We start from the raw sequence: 24,045 nt of genomic DNA, 5'->3' as shown, positions 1-24,045 counted from the left end.
ACCTTCCCACACACTCATTCATTCTTTGCACTTCTGCATTCTTCCCAAGCCCGCCCTGTACCAGGCCCTGGACCCGGCCTTGTGGGTACAGAGATGGGTCAATACCACGCAGCCCCTGCCCCTAAGGGCTTTGCATTCCACCGGGGTGGGAGGGGGTGTGCGGCCATAAACAGATCATCAAAACGCCGTGGTGGAGAGACAGTGACAAGCGTCTCCAGCCGAGGCCTCTCTGGGGGCGGGCTCTGTACAGGGTCTGTGCCTTCACTTCCCAGCTAAAGCCTTCCTGAAGTGACCCACGCCGGGGGCTGGGCAGCGGCCAGGCCCGGAGCCGGTGCTCAGCAGCGCATTTTTCTAGCCGCATCTATACTCCAAACAGAACCAACCTGGGAGTCTCGATTTCTTGGCTTCCCATCCCCTGGGGCAGAAAATCCTGGCATCTCGGAGCCTGGAGGCTCCTGGAGGCCACCTCTTCCAACTTCTTTGGCAGAGGGGGCAGCAAGGGGGCTGGCCGATCTTCCCAGGGTGACTTGGGGTAAGGTGGGGAACAGGACAGACCCCTGGTGTGAGAGGCGACGCCCAGGCCACAGAGACAGAGCAGCCTCTCTCCTCACTGTGCTTCGTCACATGGGCCCCGGTCTTTGGATTCTGGTGCTGGGGGAGGGCCCAGGCTGGCCCTTGGGAATTCATCCTGCCTGTGATCCGGCCTCCTGGGTAGGCCCGGCCTCTTCAACTTCTCAGGACATTTGCTGGACGTCCCGTCCGGTTGGGCCCCTGGAGTTTACCAATGCCCTCTCCCAGGTGGAGGACCAAGGCCAGAGGGGGCAGGGTCTCGCTGAGGTGGGACCCAGGCTGTGCTGGGCTCTGGTCTCTATACCCTCCGGTCGCTGCCTTGTTTGTCTGCTTGGGGTCTCTTCCCTGGGCTTCCCTATCCCCACCTCCTTCCTGCTCCTCTAATGCACCAACTAGCTTCTGTGCCCTCCAGGAGCTTCTGGGCTCTGGGGGTAGCCACCCTGGCACACGCTGGCCCTGGACACAGGCCTGTCCACCTGCGATGGACTTGAGACCAGTCTGAGCAGCCCTGGGAACCACCGCTGGGCACGCTCACCCCCGCATCCCTGCTCGCTCACCCCCGCATCCCTGCTTGGTCCTTACAGATGCCTCAGGGGATGTGATCGCCTCCCTTGGGCTGCTTAGTCCTTACAGATGCCTCAGGGGATGTGATCGCCTCCCTTGGGCTGCTTAGTCCTTACAGATGCCTCAGGGGATGTGATCGCCTCCCTTGGGCAAAGGAGGGAGCAGAGTAAATGACCACCTGACACTGAGCAATGGAAAAACCACAGGGCCCGGGTTGTTTGCAGACTCGTTAACGGATGAAGGAGCGATGGCCAGAAAGGGCAGGAGGCTTGTCCTAGGCCCCCTGGTGCTGGGGGGCAGAGCAGGCCTAGAACCCAGTCTTCCCCAGACACCCAGAGTTGGAGCCTGTGGACAGCTGGTGTTGACTTGGGCAAAGTTACCGAGAGTTCGTGTCCCGGAAAATTACCCAGCGTACGAGCCGCCGTTGAGTTCATTCCCCCCCCCAAATAACAGAAGAAGAAGAAAGTACCCAAAGTCGATTAAGAACCGAAAAAGGCCAGACTTTCCCCTAATGTATCCTTTAAAAACCAGTTCTTCGCAGGGATAGAGGCGGCTCTGAAGCAGAGCTGAGCTGCTGTCTCTGTAAAGCCCCTTGCAGCCACCCTGTTGCATTCCTCTTTCACCAGCTGTCAATGAAAAATGAAGAATGCATTTTCGACCTGTGCGAAAATGCTCTATTAATGCCTGAGGTATTCTCGGGCCACTACAAAGCCTTCCTTATCCAGCCCCGGTTTCATTCTTCGCTCAGCGGAGTCCTGGCTGTAATCGGGGGCTGCTCCAGGAGGGGTCTTTCAGGTAGTAGCTCCTGAGAGATGACTCATGGGGACCCTGGCGAGATGGGCACAGGCAGTGTAGCTTCCGCCGCCAGCAACTGGGGGCCACCCCTGGACTCCCCAGGCCGCTGGGTGGCAGCTGGTGTCTGAGCCTCAGCCTTCCCCAACCCGTCCCTGCTCACTACTTCTTTTTAACTATTTTTCTAAGGAGGGGAAGCAAAAGTCTGTCTATATTGAGGGTCAGCTTGGCCACAGTTTCTGCTAAAACCTCCCCAAAGCCAATAGGAACTAGACAGCGCTCAGCGGAAGCTGCTTTTTAGACCCCCTGGTTGATTTCGTGAACAGCCTTCCTGATCCTTGGCTGGCATCACTGTTTCTATAAGAAAAGGCTGACGTGCCGGCCCCGGGTCCCACGGGCTGCAGCTGACAAGCAGGTATGCTGCACGTTGAGTCTGTTCTGGGTTGTTCCCTGAGCTCCGCTTCCTCTGCCGGGTCCCCTGAGAAACTGAAGCGCTCCCGTCCTCAGCTCCTGGCGAGGCACCATGGCAGCCAGTCCTGCTCCCAGTAAAGTCTGAATGAATGGAGATTGGCTGGCTCACCTCAGAGACTGCTTACCTGTATTAGGTTGAGGAGTGATATCCCCTAATCACAGACACCATTATTGTCGTTAGATGAAATGATTACGTGACAGGTCCTAGCAGCGCCTGGCACACAGTAGGTGTGCAGGAACTCAATCTTAATGGAACCCAAACCTTTTCCCCATGCCGATGCTGTCTGTACTGAAGCAAGATGCGGGGCCTCTAAGTTTGCCCGGTCTGTACCACGCTCGTAACAATATCCTCACTCCCCCTCCTAAAGGGAACCAAAACCTTTTGCATTTTGAAATAGCGTTCTAAGTTTCATCTGTGAGCATATAAGGATTATTACCCTATTTCAAGTTAAGTTTGAAAATATCAGTGGCTGGGGTGGCCCTTTTCGGGTAAAACACAGTGGAGTCGCTGCTGCCACAGAGGGAGCACGGAACTTGGGCTCAGATGTTCTGGGCATAATTCTTGCTTGATTCTCTGTTTCGAGCTGTGTGACCTCAGGCAGGTCTCATAACCTCTCTGAGCCTCAGTTTTCTTCTCAGCAAGCTTGCCATAATAATACTTGCCTTGCCGGGTTATGAGGATTGGAAGGAGTTGTGTGTATTTTAACATAACTGGGTAGGTTGTTAGGGTGATAAATGAGCCACTGAGAGGAAGCCGTTTGGAGTGGGAGAGCTGGTGAGAGCTCGGAGCTCCCTGAGAGGACAAGACAGCAGGCCAGAGGGAGGCACGTGGGACGGTGCCAGGACTGTTCGCCCCAAAGTGGCTCCAGCTACCTGGGAGCTATGTAATAGGCACATCTCGTGGCCTCGGCTGACCAGTCGGGCCCACCCTGAAGCAGAATGATGGAGGCTGTGCCTCCCAAGTTCTGTCATCCTTGAATTATCTCACTCATTCGACAAGAGCATCCTGGGTTTCTACTCCACGCCGAGCCCTGGGCTGGCTGCTGAGGAACAAATTTACACCCAAGCCACAGGTCCTGCTTTCAAGAAGCTGCCTCCTGGCTTCCCTAGCATCCTGCCATCGGAATTCCTATAGCAGAAAGTGCTCATTTTTCAGCAGTAGGCTCTGTGCCTGTTAATGTCTCAGTGGGAGAGACAAGTGGTGTGTGTCAGGGCTGCCATGTACAGTTGAATATGTCGTGCACTGAGAAACCCTAGGGGGGACCATTCACAGCTGCTTCTATGTGCAGTGCACAACCTAGTCAGCTGTACATAGCAGCCCCAGTACAAGAGCTTGTGAGTGAAGGTACCAACCTAGGGCTTCCCTGGTGGCGCAGTGGTTGGGAGTCCGCCTGCCAATGCAGGGGACACGGGTTCGTGCCCCGGTCCGGGAGGATCCCACATGCCGCGGAGCGGCTGGGCCTGTGAGCCATGGCTGCTGGGCCTGCGCCTCTGGAGCCTGTGCTCCGTGGCGGGAGGGGCCCCAGCGGTGAAAGGGCCGCGTACCGCCAAAAAAAAAAAAAAAAAGATACCAACCTAGCTGTTCCTCTGCCCCTGGCCAGGCGAGGCCTCATGCAAAGCAAAGAGCTTGTTCGCCCGGCCATCTGGCTTCAAGTTACCCTCAGTGGTCCCAGCTACCAGGGCCCAGATCGCTTCTGCAAAATCATTACCTCTTAAGGGGTTAAACACGCGCTGCTGACCCCATTAGGCAGCCTGATTCGGAAAGCTTGGCCCGGGATCAGTACACATTACGAATGAGATTCAGAAATTCCACCTAAAAACAACAGCGCAGCCATCCCTGCCAGTGATGAGTGATCCGCCCTGTCCCGGCTTTCACGGCAAATCCCAGGGATTAGGCGCTTTCTCTTCTCTGGGAGGCACAGCCCCGTCACCAGGGGGTGGGGGGTGGGGGGCCACACCCTGGCCAACAGCCAAGTTGTTTCCCGGGTGACAGCGCAGGGACGGGCCTCGGCCCGACTTCACCTGGAGGCTGGCCGTGCCGGGAGGGCAGGCGGGGGTCTCTCAGAGGGGCGCGAGAGGGGGACAAACTCTGACACTTTTTGTGCTTCCTGCGCTGGGACCCCGCGGAGCAGAGATGGGTTCGTAGGCGTCAGGCCCAGTGCCGTCCTGACTCATAGAAATGCAGCTATTCCCCCTGCAAAGCCCTGTGAGGAGGGCTTCTGACACCCAGTTTCACAGGTGCAGAAGCTCTCAGAGGCCACCCCCCAGGCAGCCCCCTGGCTCGGGCAGGACTCTCAGGGCTCAGAGGGGTCCACTGGGGCACAGCCCTGCTTTTGAGCCCCCCACCCCGAGGGGGGCACACAGGGGCCACAGGGATCCTCGCTGGACACCTGCCCGCTCCTGCCCCTGGACCCATGCGTCACATGGGCTGCTTCTCACACCTGCCTCCGATGTCTTCACCTGGCTGTGAGGTCCCGCGAGCCTGGCCAGAGCATCTTCCTCTCTTAGCAGAGCACTTCCGTGTCACGGGGAAATGTGCTGCAGCCACTCGGTTCCTGAAGCTGGAAGCCAGGGACCCTCTGCTCTCCTCCTCCCCCCCGCCCCCCACCTTGCTGGTTCTGTCAGGTTTTAAACCCCAGCTTTCACGTCCAAACCTGCTGCCTGGCTGGAGAGACGTCCTCAGCCTCAGCCTGCTTTTCTCCTCCCCAGCATCCAGCGCTCTCATCCCTTCCTTTCCCCTCCACTCTGCTCCAGCCACCCCAGCCCGTGCCCCAGACCCCAGACATTTTATGGCCTCTCTCTTCTCCTGAACTTTAGCCATAGCATCCACCTGCTTCTCCTCTTGGTAAGCTCCTATTCATCCCTCAAAGCCCAAGTCAGCCATCACCTCCTCTCACATGCCCTCCGTGCCCCCCACAGGCAGAGTGTGCAGCTCCTTCCTTTGTGCTCACAGGGCACCCTGGATGAGCTTCTTATAGGACTCCTGTCATACTCATTCTTCTAGCAAATAACGTGTGTGTCCAATGGGTGCAGACCTTGCTCCAGGGGATGTAGCAACGACCAAGACAGACAGACATGAATCCTTACCTCATACATGTTTTATTCCAGAGGGTAGCAGCAGACAAGAAACAAGTATAGTATCCACACTGTCAGGCGGTGGCGAGTGTTATGCAGAGGCAAGAGAGGAGGGGGGCAGCGTGTGGGGAGCAGCAACTGTACATCTGGTGGTGGAGACATTCGCCTAAGACCCGAGGAGCTGAGGAAATGAACCATGCGGAGATCTGGAGGAAGAGCTCCAGGCAGCAGGAACAGCAGGTGCAAAGTCCCTGAGGCAGCGGCGAGCCTGGCGTGTTTGAATCACGGCAAGGAGGCTGCAGCTAGAGCAGAGGCACGGTCTTGAGGCTGTGGGAACGGCTCTGGCTTTTCTGCTGAGAGAGGTGGGAGCCACGTGAGGTTTTCGGGATGAGAAGGGAGATGACCTAATATTATAAAGGCTCCCTCGGGGCTCCGGGGTGAAGCTGGGCTCAGGAAGACACTGCGGCTAGCTCAGTGATCCAGGCTGGAGATGACAGTAGTTTTGACCATGTGGCCCCGGCAGGAGGGGCGAACAGTAGACAGGTACCAGATGTGCTGGGAGGTGGTGCCAGGCTTTGCGGACAAATTAGGTGCTGAGGCAGGGATGACCCCTTGGATTTCACCTAAAGAACAGGGAGACTAGGGCTGTCATCAGGTGAGCCAGGGGAGCTGTGATATGGCAGCTTTGTGGAGGTCAGAAGTTCCCTTCGACATTAAGATTGAGGGGCTTGTTGCACACCCGTGGCCATGCGGGGTAGAATAAGTGAGTCTGGGAGGTGTTAGCACGTGGATGGTAGTTGGAGCCCCAAGGCCAGACAAGCTTGCCAAGGAATTGAGTGTAGACAGAGGAGAGAGGAGGCCAGAGACCAGGCGCTGCAGCCTCCTGTGCTCAGAGGTCGGGGAGATCAGGAGAGGAGGCCAGCCTGGAGGAGGAGGCCTTTCCAGGAGGAGGCGCAGTGAGCCGTGTCAACGATGGTGAGTCTGGTCAGATGAGGACCAAGGATTCACCATCGGATTCAGTATCGCCCCAGCTGACGGTGACCTTGACAAGGCTGTCTCAGTGCAGCGGGGTCAAGGGGAGACACACCGGAGTGGGAGTGCTGGAGGTGGCTCTGGGGACTCCTTCTAGAAGATTTGCCGTGTGTGGGAGCAGAGAAACGCTGGTGCCAGCGGGCAGGGTGTGGTGGGCGTGACATTGTGAGTTTCTGCTTGACTCTTCTCTTCCACCGATTGTGAATTCCTAGAGGCGAGAGCCTGCGAGGGGATCCTTTGTGCCGTGCCCCCGTCCCCCCGTTTGTCGCACGCATGCACACGCACAACACACCCACTAGGAGGTAACCCGGGCCCGGCACCCCGCAGGCCGCAGGGTCACACTCGCCTGCTCACTTCCAGAGTAACCAAGGGGTTAAAGTGAGTCCAGAGCAGCCTCTTAGCATTTCCCGAGGTTCTCCTGGGGATCGGCTGCGTCCAGAATGATTTGTGACCCTCTTACTGCTGCAGTTGTGCCCCTTTTGAAAAGCCTTTGGTATCACCGGCACATTCATAAATTATTCTTTTTTTTAAGAAAATGAAGTGGTTTCAGCCACACAGCAGTAGAGGCATGTTGTGCAAAATTAGAAAAAGAGAGTCTGACGCTGATACGAATCTTCCGACGGCCTCACCTGACAACCGTATATACACAGGGGACCCAGACACTCACCGTCAACCACTGTCATGGAGAATGCTTCCTGTGGCCTCGGAGGTGGGTGTTTCCAGATGGAACGTCCAATCCGTGCCTGCGGCCTGAGGACCCCAAGTACTGGGTCCCGGTTATCACAGTTTTGTCTTAACAGCAAGCCCCCCTGGGCCCCTGCCATGTGCCAGGCACTCTTCCAGCATGTTGTACACACGGATTGTGTCACTTAAGCCTGTGGGTGATGGCCCCATTCTCCAGGTGAGGAAACTGAGGCACGGAGGGAGTTCGAGGCTCAGGGGACGTGACTGAGGCATGCACACAGCGTGTTGGGACTCGGTGTGGGGTTCCTGCTGCCATGACCATCCTCTGTGACCTTGAACCAGCAGGCAGGGTCCTCCTCTTTGAGGTCTACCCCAGTCCTGAAATTTCTCTGCATCCCTGGTAGCCGTGAACACAGTACATAGAGTCACTGCATAACAAGTGTTCAGTCACTGGCTGGTCAAATGATTCTCTTTCTGAGGATCCAGTGCCGGAAGAGCCTCTGTGGGGCCTTGGCCAGGGATAAAGGGAACTGAAGGCTTGGGTGTTTCGGGCTGCCGCCCTGCCAGCAGGAAGCCCTCTGTGTCCTGAATGGGCTCATTCTTAGTGCCTCTTGGGGAGGAAAGGAGAAAAAGGGATGGTTCTCACCAAACCTCAGCATGTCCCCTCCTTCTGAGATCTGGCAGTGACCCCATCGCTCCAGGAAAGGGTCTCAGCTCCTCGGGGCCACCAAGCCACTGCCCGCCTGCTGGCCTCCTTGCTCGCCCCTCCCCCCTAATTCTCACCCACTTGGGAAACTGAGAGCAGAAATCCTCCACCTGAGCTCCTCCCCGAGGCCTGTTTCTGTCCTTCAGAATCGAGCTCCAGGTCAAGTCCTTGGTGATGCGCGCACGGGCTCCGTAGCGGGTCCCAGCAGAGCGCTTCCCTTTAGCGAGGCCAAAGCACCTTTGCTGACCTTTACCGGCCTCTACGCCCCGTCATCTGTGTCTGCCTCCCCGGGGGCCCAGAGCTCCGTGAGGACGCACACCTGCGCTGCTCTCACTGTCTGTAACCCCAGCACCCGCGCAGCTCAGCAGCAGGGGGGGCTCGGGGCCCCCAGGCTGCGCTCACCAGCCAGGCGGGCCTCTCAATCCCTCGGGGCCTAATCGCTTCTGGAGAAGGAGGTAGCACAGCCTCAATGCCTGCAAAGCAGAGGGAGGACCCGTCTCTCTGCAGTTTCCCGTCTTTGAGTCTAAGTCAGGCCGAGCTGGCCAGACCCCTACTCTTCCTGCCCTCTCGTGGCTTTTGCTCATCTTGGGGGGTCTGCGAGGGGTCTGGCGTGGCCGGGGTACGGCCAGTGCTGAGAAACCAGGCTGGACAGGGAGGCGGGGCCTAATCAAGGGGCGCCTCGCCTGCTGTGGGCCAGGGGCTGGGCTGCGGGTCGAGAAGAGTCTGGCCTTGGGGCAAGAGGCCTGTGGACTCCAAGTGCCGGGCCCAGGGGCCTGGGGGAAGGGCATCGGGTTTGGGGGAAGGGGGGAGTTCCAGTTGCCCATCTGGGGGCATCTGGAGAGATGTGAGTGAGCTGATGAGCTTGGGACTGGGCCAGGGAGGGACCCCAGCGGGCACGTGGGTAGGGGCTGATCCAGGCGGGAGGACACACAGAGGAAGAGGAAAGGGTTTCTCACCCTTCCCATCACAGTCACAGTTTTGGCCAAGTTGGTAAAAGCAGGTGCATCAGACGGTAAATCCCTTCTGGAAAACTGCCCAGGCCTTCTCTTCCTCTGGCGAGGGCGTGTGGCTTGGGGGAAAGGGCAGCAGGCAGGGATCTGGGTTCGGGACCTGCTTTGCTGTTGCTGGTACCCTGAGGTTCAGAACTCACTTCACCACTGGAACCTCTTTTGCTCTTCCTGGAACCTCGGACCACGAGACCCCAACGAGTGTAGCTGAGATGAGGGAGAGGAGATAGTGGATGGGGGTGGGGACCATACCAACCACGCGCCCTGGAAATGTTTGGACCCGCGTCCCGGAAGGAGTCTGAAAAGTTGAGGGTGGAGCTGACATTTCTTCTGTTTCTCCCCTAGGGAAAGGTGGACCCTGGGGGTTGACTCCTAGTTGCTTACAGCTGTCCAAACCGTCCGGTTTAGCTCACAGGAGACCCGTGGAGAAAGCGCATTTGTAATAATCAAGAAATCGGGAGGATAAGTTCTGCTGAGGCCCGTTGGGTGCCATTTGGTATTTGAATATGTGGCCCAGACACCTGTCCCCCTCCTTCTAAGCTCCTACCTGAGCGTTTGGCAGGGCAAGAAGAGAAGACAGGGTGTCAGGAACTCCGTTCCTTCCCTGCCAGTGCTGTGATTACCCTCTAGTTCCTTTCTGCCATTTTTGCCCTATAGCGGTGACTCTGCCAAGGGCGGTAAAGTTTCCTCCATACCACGTCACACCGTGAGGAGAGAGCAGATGCCGTGGGGCGGAGAGAGCTGGGCTCAGGGTCAGTCCTGGCTGGATGGACGCCGTGCCCTGAGGGCTGTGTGATCCGGGACACACAGCCCCCAGAGCCTCATTCTCGTCCCCAGTGGAAGGAAGGCGATAATTCTTCCCCACTAGCAGTGTGGGGGGAACGGGATGGAGCAGTGGACACGTGGGGCCCCTCCGCTTCTATTTCCCGCCCCTGCTGTGGACCTCTTTCCAAGCCCATCAGTACTCTAGACTGTTTGCTTTAGAGGCATGGACCGCATTTCCTCGTGTTCCTGATCTTTCCTCTTTGCCTTTGGTCTGTGCTATTAATGCTAGCCTGTGGAGATCGTTATTCCTATCAAGGCAGATTTCCCGAGATCTGGGTGACGGTTTGCTCCTTTCCGGTCGCCCATCGTGTTAGTGTTTGGCGAGACCACCTGGGCCTCCTGAGCTCCTGGGTTCCAGCACCTTGTCCACACAGGCCCACTCGTCACCTTCCCCCTGCTCATGGCTCTGTGTGGTGGCCACCAGGGCCAGACAGTGAGACCTGGCTGTCACGTGTCGCCTTCCTCCTGTCATGCGGTCAACGCCTGAAAAGCCAGTGACTTTTGACTATTGTTCATTTCTTCCCGACACTTTCATTTCTGGGTGGTAACTTTCAACTTTATAAACTGTGCTTAGCACTTTGATCTTTAGTTCATTCACTCATTCAGCAATTCATGTACTGAGTGCCTCCTGTGTGTCCGGTCCATAGTAGGACCAAGGACCCACTATGTTCAAGAACGAGAGATACAAGAGTAACCAGGAAAGACAGTGCCGTTGGCCTCTGGCCTCACATTGCAGTGGGGAGACTGTGATAACCAAGAAGAAAAATGACTCTATAACCTGATTTCAGGTAGTGATCACTTCTTATTCTTTTATGATGTGGACATGTGGCTTTCTTTTTTTTTCAAATAAATTTATTTATTGGCTGCTTTGGCTCTTCGTTGCTGCACGCGGGCTTTCTCTAGTTGCGGCGAGCAGGGGCTACTCTTTGTTGTGGTGCATGGGCTTCTCATTGTGGTGGCTTCTCTTGTTGCAGAGCACGGGCTCTAGGCGCGGGGGCTTCAGTAGTCGTGGCACGCGGGCTCCAGTAGTTGTGGCTCACGGGCTCTAGAGCGCAGGCTCAGTAGTTGTGGTGCACGGGCTTAGTTGCTCCGTGGCATGCGGGATCTTCCCGGACCAGGGCTCCAACCCGTGTCCCCTGCACTGGCAGGTGGATTCTTAACCACTGCGCCACCAGGGAAGTCCCGACATGTGGCTTTCTTACCTCTTCCTTTTCTAACTCGAATCTCTGTCTTTTGAAAAGCACAATTTCCACTGGCATGAGATATCATGCTGTCTCTAGATTGATCATCTTTTTTGTCAAGATACTCTTTGACAGCTCTGTTCACGCCATTTCACTTGGTCGGTTGGAATCACAGGACTTGTGAGTTGGAGGCTGAACTTCGGAAAGACGGTGACTCGTACAAGGTCACACGGCTGGTCGCTAAGGAACCAGCATAGGAACCTCAGCTGTGACTCCAGGTCTCTTTATAGATCAGTGTCTCATGCTGGTGAGACACTCTGTGGCTGGTCTTCCTCCTTATAAACAACGGGGAGACAATCGGTTGCAGCGTCAGTCAAGCAGCAGAAGCTTGGAGATGGCTTCAGGGGCCTGGGATCCAGACCACAGTCCCCAAGAGCTGACGGAGGTCTCCCACTGGACTCTTGTGCTCCGTGTTCAGGCTTCTGCATCCCCGGCACATCAGCTGTAATTTACAAAGCAGAGACGAGACACGAAGATGAAGTGCCTGAGGGGACCTACATTTTTCAAAGGGAAAAAAAGGCTTAATTATATCTTTAAGAGGCACAGACACGCCGAGGAATACCAGCACTGTCTGAGACCCGAAGCAGAAATGCCAAGGATGAGGATTTGGAAGATTAACACAGTTGAACTCAGCATCGTGGCCTTTTTTTTTTTTCCTGGGGCTCTTGAAAGGTAGGGAGGTAAATACTGCAGCAGGCAAGATGGACAAGGCAGGCGTGATGGAAAGGCACCTCTCCCTTTGTCCTGCATTTTGCTGCTGGAGTGGTCATTGCACATAAAGCTGCTCTCACTCGGAGCCTTCAGTGGCCCCCTTTCCTTCAGGACAGTTTTGAGGGGCCCTCAAGGACTGGTGTCCCTTCTTTCCTCCCTCCTTCTCTTTTCTCTCTCCTTCTTTCTTCCTCTGCCTTCATTTCACTCAGTAACCTTAATGGTGCTCCTGCTGTGTCCTGCCCCAGGCCCTGGGCTGGGGACAGTGAGACAGAGAAGAGCGTGATGAAGACCCTGCCCGGGAAGGGGGAGCCAACTGTGAATATTCCCCGCACTGGGCGGATGCAGGGCTACAGCCGAGGGAGACACGGAGTGGGGCTGCGGAGGCTTCTTGAAAGAGGACACAGGCAGTCTAGCTGGTCCCCGGTGCCTGGCACATAGTAGATGCCAACTATACCTCTGTAGAATCAAGTGGACGATGGAATCGGACCCCTGGTGGAGGTCCAGTTTCTAATGTTTGTGATGCCACCTATGGGCAGCAAGGGTTTCTCTTCTTCCCTCTCTTGTTTCCCCGCACTGGGAACGTTGTTGGTAGTTCTGAAAGAACACTGGCCTCGAATCGGCGTTGGGGAGGAAACCAGGAAACTGCTGACCTGGGTTCTGGGTTCTGTGAGCCTGATGAGGCGTGAGGTCCCTGGAGAAGCCCTTTACCACCTTTTCAGCCTCATCCATCTATCTTCCCCAAGATTAACACTGTTCCCAGAGCTGACCCGAACCTTCATACTTTTGGCCTTTGCACATGTCATACTTGCCTCCTTAGCTCCTACTTACTCTTCAAAGTCTGATTTGAAGTCACCTCCTCTGTAGAATCTTCCTTAAACCTCCCCAGAAGGATGGCCCCTATTGAATGGATGTGTGGATGGGTGGATGGATGGATGGATGGGTGGGTGGATGGATGGATGGGTGGATGGATGGATGATGGATGGATGGATGGATGGGTGGATGGGTGGATGGATGATGGATGGATGGATGGATGGGTGGATGGATGGATGGATGGATGGGTGGATGGATGATGGATGGATGGATGGGTGGATGGATGATGGATGGATGAATGGATGGGTGGATGGATGGATGGATGGATAGATGGGTGGATGGATGGATGGATGGGTGGATGGATGGATGGATGGATGGGTGGGTGGATGGAAGGATGGGTGGGTGGATGGATGGACGGATGGGTGGGTGGATGGAAGGATGGGTGGATGGATGGATGGATGGGTGGGTGGATGGATGGATGGGTGGGTTGATGGATGATGGATGGATGGATGGGTGGGTGGATGGATGGGTGGGTGGGTGGATGGATGGATGGGTGGGTGGATGGATGATGGATGGATGGATGGGCGGATGGATGGATGGGTAGGAAAGCTGTGAAGAAAGAAGTGATATGAAGAGAAAGTCTAGGTTCAGTGAAGATGAAGACAAGGAGGTGGAACTCAGGCTTGAAGTAACCTGGGAATGAAGGGAGCGTGTTCACCCAATCAGAGCCCCCAGGAAGTGTGGCTAGGCTGAAGAAGAAGTGGTCCGGTCTACTGAGTGGGCGTGGGTAGCCTGGGAAACTAGGGCTGACTAGGGTTATAGATAGAGTTGGAGATTCAGTGTGGACCTCAGGTCAGAGGAGAGGGACAGAGAAGCTGATTCTGGAGGGGTGGGAAGGGAGGCATATTTCTCAGCACCCTCTGTGTGCACCCCTATGACGATTTCTTTAACCCTTGCGGCACACCTATTTCTTCCACCTTAATCATTTTTTTTTGTTAAATGCAAAGATCCTGAGAAAATCCAGGCCCTGAATGTGCCCTGTATCTGAAATTCAGCCCCTTCTCAACAGCCTTTTCATTAAAGCAGCCCTTTGCTTCCTTCAGTGTTCCATTTGTCTCTTAGCCATTTACAGTTCTGGTCTTCGGCCACCGTAGAAACTAAACCTCGTGAAGCCCTAACACGACATATTTAGGTACATTTTCTACACATTCAGAGCTCTCCTTTCTCATAAATTTTTAAGTCAATCCAATAAGAATATTCAACTCTTGCCGTATTGTTCAATCACGTAAGAATTCAGCTCTATTTTAACTGAAAATCAGATCACATTTGAACGTTGGGAAGCTTTGTGACATCCAGCAGTCACTTCTGAGGGAGAAGCGGCAGGATGGCCTTGGGATGGTTTTGTTTCTGATTCTGAAGTTTGGTATTGTTTTTCGTTTTTTTGGCCGCGCCGTGTGGCACATGGGATCTTAGTTCCCCAACCAGGGATCAAAGCCGTGCCCTTGGCAATGGAAGCCGGAGTCCTAACCACTGGACTGCCGGGGAAGTCCCTGAAGGTTGCTGTGTTTAATCCTTGTTTCACAGGAGAGGAAATGAGGACTCAGAAAGGTTGGATAACTAACCTGGGGTCATGCTACTGACCGAGGTCGGTTGGACTCCAACCCTTTGTCCTGAAGAACTGCAGTCCCATAATCCAGCTAGGATGACCCTGTCCTCGAGCCCAGCCCCTGCCTCAGCACCTTCTCTTTCCTCTCTGTCCCCAGGCTGAGCCCACCAAGGACGGCCCCTCATTTTCTCTACACTAGCTCCTTAGCCCGGTGCCCGACACACACAGGTGGGCCCAGAAACTTCTGTGGGTCTGAACTGTGGATGCTACCAAAGCTCCGACATGCAGCCAGGAATCTTCATTTAAATGTGCATGTGTGTGATATAATTATTTTGTAATATTTACATTTTATATATACATTTATAATAATACATATTTATATATTAATATATAAATTGTATTTTATATAATAGTAATATAAATTATATACACATCTATATAAAATATACGGATATATGCAAAAGGTTATATAAATATAAGATAAATACTATACATTGTAATCGTATTTATATATAAATTAGATTTTGATTTATTTTAAATAAGCTCACTTATATTTTTATATATGGTTATAATATATATTTTGTGTTTATAATAATCAAACTATATATTTCTATATCATATATGATATTTAGTATAAGAATAATATAGAGAAATAAATATGTATCGGATCATAGCTTGCAGAAGCGTTCCCTCCACCTCCGTTGCTCTCTGTCCTAAAATAGTTGTCACGCTCGCGTAGCCTCTCACCCCGTCCTTCAAGCCCCCCGAGCCCCTCTGAGCACCGCCCCTGGGATGGGTGCCGTCGGCAGGTAACCCAGGCCACTGAGGCTGGTGGGCGCCTGTGGTGGTCTCAGGCCTGGGGAGAGAAGAGGGTGACACTGATGGGGGTACTGAGGAGGCAGGAGAGCTTGGGGCCGCGCCCCCCACAGGGGCCATGCTGACCTGGGCCCAGCCAGTGCCCAGGGAAGGGCAAGTGGGAGTGGCCCGGTCATACTGAGGGTGGTGACAAGCCCGCATCTTTAGCCGGGAGCTGAAGATGTTCATGGGCGTTCAAACAGGACAGAGCTGCCATGTCATCACCAAGTAGGGGCCGAGAAAGGGTGCTGACAGCCCGCAGAAGCCTGTGCTTATCTCTCCATCAGAGCTAAAGCCCTTGTTTGCTTAGAATAGCTTGGAATTCCGCCCTGCTGCTGGGCATTTCACTTTTGAAACTCAAGCTCAGGGAGTGAAAGGGGGGATGGCGTGAGCATGAACTTGGTGGTCCTGACTGGGAACTGACCGCTGGTGCAGACGGCCTTAGGGACACTTCGGTCTCCCTGGAGCCTTCGCTCCTCGCGGGACGGGTGTCAGGGGCCTGACTGCTCTGCCCCGTGTGCACATTTCCCAGGTCTGTGGCAGGGCTGTTTGTAGAGACCAGCTTGGAATCAGCAGTTGGATGCCGCAGTCAGTGGCTCTTTCTCAGCACGTGGTTGGGGAGCTGCAGGCTCCAGGGTGTTCTTTGCGGGCATCCCTGCAGTGGTGTACGGGCACTGAGCGCTCTTTCCCACCCTGCCTTGTGTGACGTCATGTTGGTAGCTTGAGATCGGCCATGGAGATTGTCACGTGGCACAAGTAGAGAGCCGGCCGCTCTAGCACCCCTGCGCCGCATGACTTTGGGGAAGTCCTAATATCAGAGCGGGTATGACGGAGGAGTGACCTTTCCTAAATGTCAACAGCTATGGGTGGCACCTGCTCTGTGCCAGGCACTGAAGATCTGCAGGGAGGGCCACCTCCTCCAGGAAGCCTTTCCTGATCCCCTAGCCATGCTCACCTCCATCCTCACCTCCATCCTTGCCCCTGCTGGACAACATGCAGACTTCTGTCAGAGCACGGCACTCATCTAGATCTGCCACCAGCTTTGAAGCCAGGATTCTTTTCATTTTCTCGGTGTCACTGGGAACAGTGTCTGGTACCAGTTGAGGAAATGCATGAACTCAAGTGGAAATGAAGCACTGAGCCCGCTGGTCTGGGGGGGAGGTAGCCCTGCACACCTGGAGCTCACACCTTGGCAGACGCTGTGCTGGGGTGTCTGGATCACACAGCGCAGAAGCACGGGGTCAGGTGGCATCATATGCTCACTGAGGAATCTGAGGCCCAGAGAGAACGGTGGTCTCTCCAAGTCCATGCAGGTGGACAGCACTCACCTTAGCCCCATCTGTCTGGTCCCAGAGTGCAGAAGCATTCTCTCCGTGAGCCTTGGGGTTGCACTGCATGGCCAGGCAGTGGCAGCAGGGTCCGGCCTGGAGACGTGGAGCTTCCAGGCACAGGTCTGGGGAGACTTACGGAATCCACTCGTACCACCCAACCCCGCTCCCCTGCAAGTCTGCAGAACACCTGGGGTTGTTCCTTCTTGCACTGTGACTGAGCTGAGCTTGTCTGCCCTGTACTCTGAGCCTTGGCAGGGGAGGCCTCATGACCTTTGCCTGGTCCCTATCTGGTCCAGGCAGAACTCCTCGCCACCCCCAGCAGCTTCACACAGATTTCTCCTTCCCCAGAATGGACACCTGTCTCCACTCTGCCACCTGTCCATTTCTGCTTGCCTGCTCGGGCTGGACGTGAGCCCCCTCTTGCTTACCTGTTACCATGAACACGGAACAATGAACTTAGGTGTCACCCTCCAGAAAAGAAGTGTGGAGAGCGAGGGAGCCAGGAGTATGTCCCATGGGGAATCGGGACTTCTCTGCTCAGATCAAGCGTTTCTGGGACCCCACTGCAATCTTCAATGGGAGGGATTGAGAGAAGAGGATCATACCTGCTTTGTTTCTTCCCAAGGGTCACAACTGGGCACAGTGGGTAGAAGGGAGTGGGACAGGTGTCTGCTGGGCATCTACTCCATGCCAGGCCCTTTATCTAGACTCTTAAATCCTCGGTCACGTAGATGGTGGTAGAGGAGGGAACCTGGGCTCAGAGAGAACAGGAGCTGGTGTTGACCCTAAGGCATCTGACTTCAAAGCCCACACGCACAGATTCCCTCACACTCTGAGCCGCACACAGTGGAAAGGTTGTGGTGAGCTCACTGTCACTAGTCCCTAGAGGTGGCAGCAGAGCCCGGGAGTGACCACTTGGAGGGAGATGCTAAGCACCTGGTTCAGGTGGGACTTGATGAGGCCTAAGGCCTCCTCTAGCTGTGAAATTCCTGGAGGGAAATCATTTCCCAGATCTCCGTGTTCCTTCCGTCCCTGCTAACTCCCAGAACACCTTCTGCTCTCTCCCCAGGTGTTGTGCGCCAGGTGCGGCCCATTGTGGGCCCATTTCACGCTGTCCTGAAGCTAGAGATGAACTACGTGGTCGGGGGCGTGGTGTCCCACCGAAATATCGTCAACGTCCACATCTTCGTCTCTGAGTACTGGTTCTGAGGGCCAGCTCACAGTGCAGCCAAGCCTGTGCCTCCAGGCCAAGTCATTGCTGACGATGACAATGCCCTGTCCCCAGACATATCTTGATTTTATGCATTTGTTTGTAGTGTTAAGCCGACATGTATTAAGCTGGGCCAGATGAATAAGTCCATCTGTTGTATTTTGGTGTTTAAATAATGAGTCCAATTACCTAACTGTTTGGTTGAAAACCTTGCTTATTTTTTAATGCGGAAGTTAAATTTTGCTCCCTTTTTCTGCCTCTGGGCTGGGCGTTGCTAAGGACCAAGGGAAAACAAGACATTTTTCAGGGGGCAGCTAGTCCGAATGCTAAGAGAAGACCAGTTCTTGCCCTGATTTTATGAAATTTGACATTTGGTGCTTTTTTTGCCAATCAGATTTTGTATGTCCAGTTCTAAGGACGCAGCTGCCAAAGAATAGCAGGTATGATAAATTCTGCCCAGAAGCAGCGTGCCACAATGCCTTGGGGAGCACTTCTAAGGTAAATTACAGTTCTGTGGAAACAGAAAAATCCCTCAGTAAAGACAGAGCCAGTTAGGTTTGTGTGTGGCTCCAGTATGTTCACCAAAGGAATCTCTGGGTTTTCCGCACCCTGCATCCATCGTAGGTGGGAAAATAAACAGCTCTGTGATCCTCCTGTTGGCCTGTGCAGGGGAGTCTTTCAAGAGGGGGGATCCCGACTAGCAAAGAGCCTGCGAATACTCCCCAAGGCCTTCTCAAAACCCTCCTGCCTCCCAAGGTTCTGGGGTGGGGTCCAGCACGTGTGTTGGAAAAGCTTCCAACTCACATCATTTCTGACGGCTTGCCCGCCCCCTAGGAAGTGGGGCTCAAGCACCCCCCATGCCCCACGCTCAGCCCAGCGGGCACGTCATGGACCTCTGCTGATGGGGTCCGTCGTGGGCATTCTGATCCCCTCTAGAAGTTGCTGGGGAGAAATAAGGATTCTCTTCAGTGGGAAGGAGAGACCACCAGATGCACTGACGCCCCGTGCATTCTAAAACTGGTGCTTCATTTATTCCTCCCGGGAACCCAGCCGGGGGTGTGTGGTCTTGCCCGATTTGGAGACACGCAAACTGGGCTCAGAGAGAGGAACTCAACTGCCCAAAGTCACACAACTTTTTAGAGATAAAGAAGGGATTCAAATTCAGTCTATCAGACTCCAAACTCCATTCCTCTGTAAAACCCTGGGTCACAAGAGACGTGAACAGACTGGATTTATGGGGTATCCTGACACCACCTTCAGCATGGATGGTGGAGCCAGGTGCAGCCTATGCCCAGAGGCCCGCTGGGACCTGCAGGGATTCAGCGTCCACACCCTTCGTTTCCACGCACGTGTGTTCTCCGAATCCTGCCCCGGGTTTATCCCATATTTTTAGGCATCTCATTCGTGCCCAGCTCCTCTCAGCAGCCTGGTCCCTGGCACTAGCTGAGCTCTCAACCCCACACGTGGGATTTCAGCCTGGCCGGTGTTCTGGTCATTCAAGCCTGTCCTGCTCCAACTCTGTAGAACCTTTGGGAACTCCCAGCATCTCTGAGGTCACTCATTTGGGGTACTTGTCCATCAAAGCCAGACCTGGGCCAGCCTGTCACATCGGGAGCTGGTGGGGAGGGGAAGAGTCAATGTGGGGCTGGACTGTCCTGGGAGTCAGGTCCAGGGACGAGGTGAGTGCAGGGGACATCTGAGCAGCTCTCAGTGCCAGTGAATTGGGGTCTTGGCAGGGAAGGGGAGGGTGCCTGGGGTCTGATCACAGGAATTGAAGCCTCAGTGTAGGGGCAGGAAGTGCGGAGGCCACCTAGGGTTCTGGTTTTCCACCTGCAGCCTGTGGGGCAAGTCTGCAGAAGCCAGGCAGTTCTGAGCGCAGGCCCTTGAAGAAGAAGGTTTCTGGGAGCCTCTTCCTTCCTGAGGCCTGGGTGGACTCGGGTGGGAAGACATAGGCGCTGGCTCCTCCTGGGAAACGGCCTTTCCCACACTCTTAACAAGAGTTAAGGTGAGAGGTGCCATTGGTGGACAGGGCCAAGCCTCCCGCCATTGATTGGCTCACAGATGAGCACATGACCCAAGCTGGCCAATCAGACCTTTCTGACGAAGGGTGGCGGGGCATGGGAGAGGGCAGAGGAGAGGTGGTGAGGTCAGGGAGCTGCGGGGTAGAAAAGCAGAGAGGAAAAGGGAACGGAGGCCTGTTCCTGCCTGATTCAGAGAGCCAGAGGGGCCGGGTCCGAACCCCACCTTGGCAGGAGCTAGCCACGTGAGTCACTGCCATCCGCCAAGCCTCAGTTTCTGCATCTGCAAAATGGAGCCAGGAATCCCTGCTCAGCTGCCTTGCTTCCCGATGGCAGTGAGCAGCATTGGAGGTGATGAGAGCAAAAGGGCTTTGCAACTGTAAAGTGCTGCGTACTTGCATGAGATCTTATCATTATTCGTTGTTAAAGGTAACAATGGTGACGATGATAACGGTTGCCACTCTCAAGCCACACGAATGTCCTCCAGAAGCCAGACATCTTTTGAATTCTGCATTTCCTTTTCTTAATCATCTGTGAGAGATTCGGGACAGACAGTCGTGTATATTACACACGAGCCTAATTTTTCATATGTCACATCACACTCCGGGTTGGGCACCTGATGGACAGCATATATCCCATTATTCTTGCAAAGTAATTACTGTCACTGCTCAGTGTCAGCTGCATTAGGTTCCAGAAGGTCTTGTGCTGTAATATTCTACCAGAAAGCCATGTCTGCTTTGAATGAAGGGAACCTACTTTAATGTTCAGGGCAACACCGTAGCACTGTGGCAGGAAAGGATTACCTCCTTTCCCCCTGTCCCACTGGTGAATGATTTCACCTGAGTCTACTCTCCTCTCTATTCAAGCCTCCCCACAGCTGCCAAGTCATCTTTCCAAAACACAGATTGGATGGAGCTCCTCCTGGTTTCAGATCCTTCAGGGCCTCCACACCAACCCGATGGTGTGGCTACAGGACCCTCCACGTTTGGGCCAGAACCTTACTGCCCATCACTTCCACCATCCACTCTACACAGGGCTCAGACACGCAGAACTCATTAGCCTCGGGCACGCAGGCCTCTGAGCCTTTGCACACAGGGATCCATCCACCCGGAATGATACCGCTTCCGCCTTCTCTGCCTGGTGAATTTCTCCTGACCCTACACGACCCAGCGTAAGATGCCAGCTGCCCTAGGTACGTATCCAGAAGAATCGAAAGCAGGGACACAAACAGATACTTGTACACACATGTTCAGAGCAGCATTGCTCACAGTCGCCAAAAGGTGGAGACAACCGTGTCCATTAACAGCTGAACGGGTAAACAAAATGTGTTCTGTCCATACAGTGGAATATTGTTTATCCGTGACAAAGAATGAAATTTTGATATATGCTACAACATGGATGGACCTCATAATCAGTATGCTTAATGAAATAAGCCAGACATGGGACACATATGATATGATTCTACTTATAAGATGTACCTAGAATAGGCAAATTCACAGAGACAGAAAGTAAAATAGAGGTTTCCAGGGGCTGGGGGAGGCGAGTCAGTGTTTAATGGGCACAGGGTTTTTGCTGGAGAGGATGAAAAATTTGGGGTAAAGATAGTGTAGATACAACACTCTGTGAGTATGTTTAGTGTCACTGAATGGTACACTTACCAACGGTTAAAACGATAAATATTATGCTATGAATATTTTACCATGATTTTTTTAACTCTAAAAAAGAAATGCCAATTGCTCTGAGACATCTCCTTTAACTTCCCAGCTATGATCAGTTCTTCCCTTCTCTGCTGTACTTTCAGAATCTTTCTATGGTACTTGCTTGCTGAACTGTACTTTATTTTTTTATTTTTAATTTTTTGGCTGCACCACGCAGCTTGCGGGATCTTAGTTCCCTGACCAGGGATGAAACTCGTGCCCCCCTGCAGTGGAAGTGCAGAGTCCTAACCACTGGACCTCCAGGGAGGTTCCCTGAACTGTACTTTAAATGGGAAGGGGTGTCCATTTATGTGTCTGTCCCCTGCCAGATGTGGAGCACCTGGAGGGCAGGTCACAGAATAGGCTTTCAGGAAATGTTTATTAGGTGGAAAATATAAAAACACTGTGTTCTGGACTGAATTGTATCCCCCCCCTCCAGATTCATATGTTGAAGCCTTAACCTCCAATGTGACTGTATTTGGAGACGGGTCCTTTACGGAAGTAATTAAGGTTAAAGGAGGTCATAAGGGTGGGGCCCTGATCCAATAGGGTCAGTGTCCTTGAAGGAATAGGAGGAGACCCCAGAGCTTTGTCTCTCTCCAACACGTGAGGACACAGCGAGAAGGTAGCTGTTCACAAGCCAGGAAGAGGGCCCCCCCCCCCACGACCTGAATTTTCCTGCACCTTGATCTTGGGCTGCCCAGACTCCAGAACTGTGAGAAATAGATGTCTGTTATTTAAGCCCCCGAGTCTTTGGTTTTGTGACAGTGGCCCAAGCTGACGAGTGTGGCAAACGGACAGGAACGGACGTAATGCTCACTGACACAGGACCATCAAGCCATTTGATGACCGGTAATATCAGTGTGGAGCCTGTGTGAGCAGGTGGCAGTGAAGGGAGCTGAAGAAGGGCAAAGTGTTCTAGGGGGCTTCTCCATTTCTCCAGAATTCAGGTATAATAGGGTGTCATGGCGTGAGAAGTTCTTTCTGAGATCTAATCTAAAGCCACCCCTCCTCACCCTCCTCTTCTCTCCCCAAATAGAACTTTAGCCTTTCCAGAAAAGAGTCCATTGAAAAGGCCCAAGACTCAACCTCAAATCTGCCCCGAGCCAGGCCTGAGGCACTGGTCTCCCCTCCCCAGGATCCTTGTGCCCTTAACCGTTGTCCTCTCCAGGTCAAGTCTGTTCAGCAGGCAGGGTTGGAAAAGACCAGGAACCATGTCAGCTTCCTCCACCTGCCCCGCTTCCTGATCTCCGAACTCCAACCTGACCCAAGGACCACCACGTCCCCTTCAAATTCCACGCGGCCATATCGTGTTAATACTGCCAGCTCTGGGGGGGTGGTAGCATAGCAGTGCTTGCATGACCGATAACCTCCGTAGCTACAGCTTAGGTTTTAAAAATGATAAATACATGTGTAAGCTGGGCTAACCCCAAAGTGCTGGGCATTGCCTTAAGTGCAGCTGGCCTTGTGGGACTCAGAAATCAGAAAGGAATGTTTTCCGCTCTGCGGAGGGAAACGCTCTTACCCCACGGCCTAGCTTGACAACTTGATGGTTGCTCTTCTCAGCCCAGCCTAGATAATTGCATAATTAATTGCAGGCAGGTAACTCACCCAGAGAAGGTGGTTATTAGGAGCTGGGAGCCCGACGCCCACTCCCGTGGAAAGTGGCCAGGCTCGCCTCCGCGCCAGGTCCTGGGTGGGGGAGCACCTGCCCGTGCGTGGGGCTGCTGTGCTCCATCTGATCCAAGGAGCGGCTTGGCCCCCGGAACAGCCGCTGCGTGTTGGCTCGGTTGGGTCAGGTTAGAGGCCGTTTCTGGAACCGAGGCCCGGCCAGGGTGGCTGAGGTGAAGCAGCCTTCCCTCCTTGAGGTTGGGAAGAGTCAGGGGTTTCCCTAGGGGCTTTGTCCATTGCCCCTGGGAGTTTTCTGAGAGGCTCTGGAAAGCCAACCTCCACTTTCTTCCCCCTACACCACGCCCACGCCACGATCCACATAGCCATGCATTCACCCGGGGGTCTGATGCCTCCACGCCCAGACTGGCTCCCTGAGTCCCAGCCAAGTCACGATGCTGGGGAGCCACTGCAGCCCCACCCTGCAGGCTCTCAGCCTTCGGGGAGCCCGACCATCACTCAGAGGGCTGTCACCTGGCGAGTGTGCCCTGGCACCGCTGGACCAAGTGCTTTGGGTGCTGGGGTCAGGGAAGTGGTCCCCAGACAGACTCGATTCTTTAAATTAGCCCCTATCCCCACCATTCTTGGCTTCTGCTGCCTCACCTGCCACTCACACGTTTCCAAAGGCCTCTCCCCACTCTGCTGTTCCATGGCCTGGGCAGACACAGCTGCCAGGGCTGGAGAGGCAGGGGTGGTGCAGGGGTAAAGGGGGTCGGCCTGGAGTCGTTGTCAAGGGGCCGGTGGAATAACTACATCACGTCATTGCCCTGCAGACCTCCATTCTCCCTCCCTCTTACTTTCTCTCTCCCTCTGCAGAATATCTGGGGACAAAGCACATGGTCTCTGTATATGGTCAGCTGTGACCATTTGCCCATGAGTCTGGGGTAACCATAGCGTGCAGTGCAGAAGCCCAAGATGTAGGGAAGCCTGAAGACCCCTTCCAGCACCTCCCCCTCCACACAGGCCCCTCCATGGACCTGGAACCCTAGCTTTGGGCAAGACTATTAAGGAGAGGGGCAGTCAGGGGTGGGAGGTAGGGAGAGAGGTGGGTGCCCCTTGTGGAACTGAGAAAGGGGCAGGGGGGTCACCTGGAGGGCAGGACCCAAAAGCTGTTGAAATGTCACAGAGCAGAGGTGGCCATCTAGCACCCCTGCTTGCAGACCTCTTGGGGA

The 24,045-nt window shown here is 54.3% G+C and overlaps 1 protein-coding gene across 2 annotated transcripts in view; it reads left to right on the top strand.

Annotated features, from left to right (window-relative positions):
* Window positions 1–17,683, top strand: part of FBLN1 (fibulin 1) — a 63,674-nt gene extending 45,991 nt beyond the window's left edge. For both annotated transcript variants that reach the window (XM_024737656.1, XM_024737653.1), the window contains one exon: window positions 17,350–17,683. In XM_024737656.1, coding sequence (XP_024593424.1) covers window positions 17,350–17,489 — 140 coding nt within the window. In that variant the 3' untranslated portion in view covers window positions 17,490–17,683. The remainder of the gene's footprint in view (window positions 1–17,349) is intronic.
* The last annotated feature ends 6,362 nt before the right edge of the window (window positions 17,684–24,045 follow it).

This window comes from Neophocaena asiaeorientalis, unplaced genomic scaffold (assembly GCF_003031525.2).
Source record: "Neophocaena asiaeorientalis asiaeorientalis breed wild unplaced genomic scaffold, Neophocaena_asiaeorientalis_V1.1 scaffold242, whole genome shotgun sequence".
Taxonomy (NCBI): domain Eukaryota; kingdom Metazoa; phylum Chordata; class Mammalia; order Artiodactyla; family Phocoenidae; genus Neophocaena; species Neophocaena asiaeorientalis.
The sequence above is the reverse complement of the archived record's forward strand: the minus strand, read 5'-3'. Positions and strand labels throughout refer to the sequence as shown.